We start from the raw sequence: 8,330 nt of genomic DNA on the forward strand, positions 1-8,330 counted from the left end.
CCACCAAATGAGAAGGGAGCACTCACTGGAGAAGACCCTGATTCTTGGAAAGACTGAAGGTCAAAGAAGACGGGATGGCAAAGGATGAGATGGTTGGACAGTGTCATAGATGCAAGGAACATGAAGTTGAGCAAACTTCAGAGGACGGCGGAAGACAGGAAGGCCTGGCAGGATCTTGCCCATGGGGTCGCGAAGAGTCAGACTCGACTGTGCGACTGAACAACAACAAAGTGATCTTAAACACACACAAAGCTGCTTTATGCTGAATCAGAGCATCAGTCCATCAAGGTCAGTATTGTCTACTCAGACGGGCAGCAACTCTCCAAAATTGCAGGCAGAGGTCTTTTTTAACTAGAGATGTGGGGATTGAACCTTGGGACCTTCTGCATGCCAAGCAGATGCTCTACCACTGAGACACGGTCCCTTCTCTTAATGTCATTCAAGATCCTCCTGGGACTTTATCTGCCCTGTATATGGGGCAGATTCCTAAACCGTTAGGATTAAAAAGGAATTATTTTCTAACGTTTTTGAAGGCCAACGCCACATGAACCTCGTATTATTCCTCCATTTATTCAGTGCCACCAGCTTGAGTACTTCAAATTCCACATTCAGGTTCTCACACCTGATCATCCCCTTCCATTGGTCATTCCCCCCCCCCTCCCTGCTGTTTCCCCTTTAATTCCAACATCCCCTTTAAATGTGAAAATGCAGGCCGAATTTTCTTCAGTTTAAGGTCCTTCCCCCTCCCGTCATTTCTAACCTACTTCCATTTTTCTGTCGGCCCATCTACCCACCCCCCGCCGCCCCGTTCCTCGGGTCTTCCCCTTTAAGCGGCCTCCCCTGACGCAATGCAGGTGAGGCTAATCCAATGGGACGGCTGCTGATCATCCACGTGACAGGGGAAGGGGGCGGGACCGGACGTTATTTAAAGGGCGCGGCGGCCACGACCTGCTACTACGGCTGCTCCTCGAGATTGTCTCTCCACCTCCCCACCCCCTCGTTTATTTTAATGCTGCGGCCGGGTGTCGGGACTCGTTTGCGGGGGCGGAGGGATACGCACGCGAGGGCGTGAGGTCGAGAAACGTTCGCGTCCTGCCGTTGGGCGCGAGAAGAGCGGGGAGGGGGCGGCGATTCAGCCCGGGGCGGAAGGAGACGGACACCAGCGGAGAGCTGAAAGGTCGCGACGCCTGGTCCCCTCCCCCCCGTCACCATGGTGAGAGCTCCGGGGGGGGGGGAATCCTGGCTCCTGATTCCCCCTCCAAGAAGGGTGGAGCTGGTATTGGGGAGGGGGTCTTAACTGGGGCGGGGGCTGGACCGCCCCCCCTCGGGAGGGGTCTTAAATGGGGCATGCTCTAGGACCTTCCACCTTCCGTGGGGGTGATGTTGAGAGGGGACTGGGATGCACCCGTTCCCCAAAGAGGGGGGGGCTGTGGGGTTGGTGGTTCCCAAATTAGAGTCCTAATAGGACAGGGGGTTCAAAAATGGGAGGGGCCAGGAGCCCCTTTACCTTCCAAAGTGAAAGTGTGTGTGTGTGGTGGGGAGACGAGGTTAAAAAGATGGCCAGAGCCCCTATGCTGCATGGCTCTCCCCTAAAAGATGGTTGGGGGCAAAATGGAGTGTGTGGCCTGCTCCAGATTTCCTTCCCCCCTATGCAAGGGAGGAGCCACGGCTTAATAAAACGTGTGTGTGGGGGTGGTCAATGGGAAATGGGGCCTTTCCCCTATAACGGAATAAAGATGGGGGTATGGAGATGGAATCAGTGGAAGGAAATGTCTGCAGTCTCTATACGGATGGGGGATTGGAGGGGGCAAAGGGTCGATGGTGGGGACCCTTAGACAAATGGGGAGGTGCTAAGGTGGGGGAACTGTTGGTGGGAGTGACAGAGAGGGGGGCCAGGAGCCGTGAAGCCTCCCTGAATGGGGGTGTCTGGAGTTGGGAGGCTGTTAATAAAAGCTGGGGGGGGTGGGGTGGAACCAGATCTTATGACATCCTCCCCCCTCCCGCCTAGATAATGTGGATGGGAGATGGATCAAAGTGGGGAAGTGATGGGGTAGGAGGAAAGCCTCAAGTTGGCATGGAAGAGGAGAGAAGGACTGGGGTTCGGAAGCAGAGCTAATAATAAGAGGGGTGCTAGGAGCAAAATCTGTGAGCCTGTAACAGAAAGTGGAGGGGTTGGTCTATAGAGGAGGAAGGGTGGAGAAAGTGGGAGAGAGGTCAAAATGGAAAGAAGGAATCGCTCCAAAAATCTTGCATTGGGGGGAATTGGGAACTAAGGGAAGGGGGAGTACAAGTTGGGGTGCGGTTGCATTAGAGCAGGAAGGTGACAAACACCTTCGGGGGTGTGTGTAAGGAAACTGTTGGGCCCTGAGAAAGGAAAATTGTGGAGGGATGAAAGGGGTATGTGTTGGGAGGTGCTACTCTTAGAGGGTGTGTATGTTGGGGGCAACGTATCATAAAGCTGGATTCGATTTTTATGAAGGGGTGAAAATTGGTGGAAGGAACATTAATCAGATAATGGAGGTGACACCACATGACTGGCAGAAAAGAGTGAAGACTTAAAACGACTATTGATGAAGGTTAAAGCAGGTAGCGCCAAAGCAAGATCGCAGTTGAACATCAAGAAGACAAAAGTAATGCCTACTAGGGAATTACGCAACTTTAAAGTTGAGAATGAACACTCTGAAATTGTTAGAGCTTTTCTGTTCCTTGGCTCCATCTTCAACCAAAAGGGGGACTGCACCCAAGAAATCAGAAGGTAGTTGAGACTGAGAAGGACAGCCATGAAGGAGCTAGAAAAGATTCATAGATGTAAGGAGGTGTCACTGGTGACCAAGATCACACTGTAGTCTTCCCCATTACTGTGTATGGGTCTGAAAGTGGGACAGTGTGGGAAAGCTGACAGGAAGAAACTTGATTTATTTGAAATGTGGTGTTGCAGGAGAGTTTTACGGATACCATGGACCACCAAAAAGGCAAATAAGTGGGTCCTAGACCAAATCAAGCCTGAACTCTTCCTAGAAACTAAAATGACTAAACAGAGGCTATTGTAACTTTGGTCACATCATGAGGAGACAAGAGTCAATGAAAAAGACAACAGTGCTAGGAAAAGTGGAAGGCAGCAGGAAGAGAGGAAGACCCAACATGAGATGGATGGATGGACTCTCATCGAGGAAGCCACGGCCTTCAGTCTGTAAGACCTGAGCACGGCTGTTAAGGATAGAATGCTTTGGAGGTCATTAATATATAGGGTCACCATAAGTTGGAAGTGACTTATAAGTCAGAACACATGCATGTTGGGGGCATGGGAGAAAGTGATGTGGCTGGGGATTCTGTTTACAACTGTCTCGTTATCTCTGCTAGCTCAGACATTGGTGTGGATAATGGGGTATGGTATAAGCCAGCGGGGCAATCTTGGAGAGGGAGGGGGTGCATGGCTTCAGATTGGTAGCATAAAGGGGGGAGGCCTCTGAGTAGGGGAAGGCCATCTCTTAAGGAGAAGCAGATTGCAAGCTGGGGAGGGGGCTCAGGTGCTGTTTTCTCTCTTCCCCTCTGTGATGGGAAGAATGATGGCGGGCAACTGGGAAAGAGAAACCTCCTTGGGGGAGGATTAGGAAGTGATTTAAAAGGAGAGCATTCAGAGGGGGATGTATTGTGTTAGGTGGTGGGTGTTGATGACGACAACCACCCACGAATGGGGGAAATGGGAGAACGGGTCTCTAGGAACCCTCTTTTCTGTGTCGTCTCCTTCCAGTGCCACAGTTCTTGGGGCAGAGACCTATCTCCCTATTAAACTGTTCCCAGGGGAGGGTCTGTGGGATCTGTTGGGCATCTGAAGAGATGTGTGCCAGGAAACTGGAGGAGTGGCTGCTATGAAATAATGTGGGGGGGGGTTTGGAGATGGAGGGGGCATGGAGCAGGGGAGGAGGTTTTTCCTTGCAGTTGTTATGGGTGTAAATGGGAGCCTGTGGAAGAGGTGCCGGTTACAATTGCATCAGACTGGGATGTGTGGTTGGGGGAGAGGCTGGAGCCGTAACCCTCTTTTCCTTCTTGCTGTCCTCCTCCTTTTCCCCTGCAGGCCGACCAGCTGACAGAGGAGCAGATTGCAGGTGAGAATTGTCTCCGTCTCCCGGGGGTAGAAATGATGATGGAATCAGTCAAGAGGGCAAAGAGTGGTTGTGAGAAATGGGCCGGCGTCAGGAGTGCAGGGCTTGATTAGGACCCCATCCCGCCTAGATAATGTGGATGGGAGATGGATCAAAGTGGGGAAGTGATGGGGTAGGAGGAAAGCCTCAAGTTGGCATGGAAGAGGAGAGAAGGACTGGGGTTCGGAAGCAGAGCTAATAATAAGAGGGGTGCTAGGAGCAAAATCTGTGAGCCTGTAACAGAAAGTGGAGGGGTTGGTCTATAGAGGAGGAAGGGTGGAGAAAGTGGGAGAGAGGTCAAAATGGAAAGAAGGAATCGCTCCAAAAATCTTGCATTGGGGGGAATTGGGAACTAAGGGAAGGGGGAGTACAAGTTGGGGTGCGGTTGCATTAGAGCAGGAAGGTGACAAACACCTTTGGGGGTGTGTGTAAGGAAACTGTTGGGCCCTGAGAAAGGAAAATTGTGGAGGGATGAAAGGGGTATGTGTTGGGAGGTGCTACTCTTAGAGGGCGTGTATGTTGGGGGCAACGTATCATAAAGCTGGATTCAGTTTTTATGAAGGGGTGAAAATTGATGGAAGGAACATTAATCAGATAATGGAGGTGACACCACATGACTGGCAGAAAAGAGTGAAGACTTAAAACGACTATTGATGAAGGTTAAAGCAGGTAGCGCCAAAGCAAGATCGCAGTTGAACATCAAGAAGACAAAAGTAATGCCTACTAGGGAATTACGCAACTTTAAAGTTGAGAATGAACACTCTGAAATTGTTAGAGCTTTTCTGTTCCTTGGCTCCATCTTCAACCAAAAGGGGGACTGCACCCAAGAAATCAGAAGGTAGTTGAGACTGAGAAGGACAGCCATGAAGGAGCTAGAAAAGATTCATAGATGTAAGGAGGTGTCACTGGTGACCAAGATCACACTGTAGTCTTCCCCATTACTGTGTATGGGTCTGAAAGTGGGACAGTGTGGGAAAGCTGACAGGAAGAAACTTGATTTATTTGAAATGTGGTGTTGCAGGAGAGTTTTACGGATACCATGGACCACCAAAAAGGCAAATAAGTGGGTCCTAGACCAAATCAAGCCTGAACTCTTCCTAGAAACTAAAATGACTAAACAGAGGCTATTGTAACTTTGGTCACATCATGAGGAGACAAGAGTCAATGAAAAAGACAACAGTGCTAGGAAAAGTGGAAGGCAGCAGGAAGAGAGGAAGACCCAACATGAGATGGATGGATGGACTCTCATCGAGGAAGCCACGGCCTTCAGTCTGTAAGACCTGAGCACGGCTGTTAAGGATAGAATGCTTTGGAGGTCATTAATATATAGGGTCACCATAAGTTGGAAGTGACTTATAAGTCAGAACACATGCATGTTGGGGGCATGGGAGAAAGTGATGTGGCTGGGGATTCTGTTTACAACTGTCTCGTTATCTCTGCTAGCTCAGACATTGGTGTGGATAATGGGGTATGGTATAAGCCAGCGGGGCAATCTTGGAGAGGGAGGGGGTGCATGGCTTCAGATTGGTAGCATAAAGGGGGGAGGCCTCTGAGTAGGGGAAGGCCATCTCTTAAGGAGAAGCAGATTGCAAGCTGGGGAGGGGGCTCAGGTGCTGTTTTCTCTCTTCCCCTCTGATGGGAAGAATGATGGCGGGCAACTGGGAAAGAGAAACCTCCTTGGGGGAGGATTAGGAAGTGATTTAAAAGGAGAGCATTCAGAGGGGGATGTATTGTGTTAGGTGGTGGGTGTTGATGACGACAACCACCCACGAATGGGGGAAATGGGAGAACGGGTCTCTAGGAACCCTCTTTTCTGTGTCGTCTCCTTCCAGTGCCACAGTTCTTGGGGCAGAGACCTATCTCCCTATTAAACTGTTCCCAGGGGAGGGTCTGTGGGATCTGTTGGGCATCTGAAGAGATGTGTGCCAGGAAACTGGAGGAATGGCTGCTATGAAATAATGAGGGGGGGGGGGTGGAGATGGAGGGGGCATGGAGCAGGGGATGCAGTAATTCCTTGCAGTTGTTATGGGTGTAAATGGGAGCCTGTGGAAGAGGTGCCGGTTACAATTGCATCAGACTGGGATGTGTGGTTGGGGGAGAGGCTGGAGCCGTAAACCTCTTTTCCTTCTTGCTGTCCTCCTCCTTTTCCCCTGCAGGCCGCCCAGCTGACAGAGCAGCAGATTGCAGGTAACCCTCTTTTCCTTCTTGCTGTCCTCCTCCTTTTCCCCTGCAGGCCGACCAGCTGACAGAGGAGCAGATTGCAGGTGAGAATTGTCTCCGTCTCCCGGGGGTAGAAATGATGATGGAATCAGTCAAGAGGGCAAAGAGTGGGTGTGAGAAATGGGCCGGCGTCAGGAGTGCAGGGCTTGATTGGGACCCCATTTTGGCCTCTGGGTGGTGGGAGGGCCTGGCTGTAGCTCTGTGTGCAAATGCCTTTGCTCTCAGCATCGGCTCCCCATCTCTGTCAAACAGTAATACGTATTCCTGCACACTTACAAAAAAAAAGCAGAACCAGTAGAGTAGCCACTGGCTTCTTTCAGTTTGTTCTTTCTCGATCTGATGTTTCCACATTTTAGCCGTAGAATGAGGCTGAGAAAATGTCTGAGTTAAGGCTGCCCAGTAAGCTTCTTTGTTCTTGCAAGGATTTGAACCGCTAGGCCATATTATCTTCTATCAAAGGAACCTGGGTACCGTACCCTTTCATAGTACATGCATGCGAGGAGGGGCTGTGGCTTAGCAGTAAAACATCTACTGTGCATTACAGCACATCCCAGTCTTTGGCATCTCCAGTTCAAAGGGACAGGTAGGAAGTGATGTGAAAGACCCTTCCTCTGTGACTTTGGAGAGCTGCTGCCAGTCACAGGAGACAATACTGACCTTGATAGACCAATGGTGTGATCTAGGATAAAGCAATTGTATGTGTCCCACACTGCCAAGTGCCTCTTGTGGGAAGAAGGATGCTATAGTTGGACAGGCATGCTTCTCGAAGCAACAAGCTTGCCTTCACCGATCAGTCCCCTGGTTCATCTAATCAGAATTGCCTTCTCTGATGCTGGTTTGACAGTCTCAGGCAAAGATGTTCCCAACCTCCGGTATCCGAGAGCCTTTCACTGAGATGACCAAGACTGAATATTCTCCATAGAACAGAGATGCTTGCCTACTAAGCCACCACTAAAATAGTGGTTGTGACCCCAAAATGCTATTGAAATTTGGGCCCAGGGACTTCCAGGGCTGATGTGGTCGGGCAGCTTCTACCAACTGAGCCGGCATGTGGGGGAATGCCCCAGGTCAAACCGATTCTCCTCTGTTGTCTCTCAGAGTTCAAGGAGGCCTTCTCCCTCTTCGATAAGGATGGTGACGGCACTATCACCACCAAGGAACTTGGCACTGTCATGCGGTCTCTGGGGCAGAACCCCACCGAGGCTGAATTGCAAGACATGATCAACGAGGTGGATGCTGATGGTGAGTAGGGGAGTCCTTGGGTGTCTGGGCGAGAGGCTCTTTTAGGGCTGAAGGGAAAAGGGGAAGATGGGAAGGTAATGCGAGATCTTGTTTCCCAGATGAATTTGGGTGGGAGAGTATCCAATTCATTTTACACTTATGGCCCACTCTGCTGAAAATCTTGGGCAAGTAACGCATTGCACATGGGCGGATGGGCTTGGCTCCAGGATTTGTACCTAAGCCACAGGTGGGCATTTGGCAACCCTTGGGTTTGCAGCTGAGTTTCCTCTCTCTAGTCTGTTGAAGCCAGGGCAGCAGCGTGGTGTCTTATCCAGAATTGGTGCGCCCCTCTTCAGTTAACAGGTGGGATCCAACAGGAGGAGAGCCTCGCTTGGTTGCAGGGTGTACCAAATGTTGTGCAGACTGATTCCTCCTGCCTCCATGCAACTGTTTTATGATTTTGTCAGGGTGAGCGCCATTAGGCTTGGTATTACCTGAGATCAACCCAGTGTAGGGCAGCAGGCTGTTGTAGGTTAATCTGCCAGCACTACATCTCAGAACTGTTTGGATACCATAAAGAGAGCAGTGCCATCCAGTTAATGTCGCCCAGCCCCTCTGTTGGCCTTGCTCCTGTCCACCTCCCTTCACTCCACTGTTGGGCTCTCTCCTTACTTCTGGGAGGCTGTCTTCCAGTGCTGTGGGGAACAGAAGTTAATTTGAGTAATTCCTGACACCTTGAAGGATGCG

The 8,330-nt window shown here is 50.7% G+C and overlaps 1 protein-coding gene across 2 annotated transcripts in view; it reads left to right on the top strand.

Annotated features, from left to right (window-relative positions):
• The first annotated feature begins 952 nt into the window (after positions 1-952).
• The window catches only part of LOC107115205 (calmodulin), a 9,916-nt gene continuing 2,538 nt past the window's right edge, over positions 953-8,330 (top strand). Inside the window, exons 1-3 of one of the 2 annotated variants that reach the window (XM_015416845.1) lie at positions 953-1,213; positions 4,076-4,106; positions 7,461-7,604. In XM_015416845.1, the coding sequence (XP_015272331.1) occupies positions 1,211-1,213; positions 4,076-4,106; positions 7,461-7,604 (178 nt within the window). In that variant the 5' untranslated portion in view covers positions 953-1,210. Of the gene's footprint in view, positions 1,214-4,075; positions 4,107-6,375; positions 6,407-7,460; positions 7,605-8,330 lie in introns of both variants that reach the window. The other variant, XM_015416844.1, reaches the window with a different exon arrangement.

The sequence above is a fragment of the Gekko japonicus genome, unplaced genomic scaffold (assembly GCF_001447785.1).
Source record: "Gekko japonicus isolate JY-2015 unplaced genomic scaffold, Gekko_japonicus_V1.1 scaffold248, whole genome shotgun sequence".
In the NCBI taxonomy this organism is placed as follows: domain Eukaryota; kingdom Metazoa; phylum Chordata; class Lepidosauria; order Squamata; family Gekkonidae; genus Gekko; species Gekko japonicus.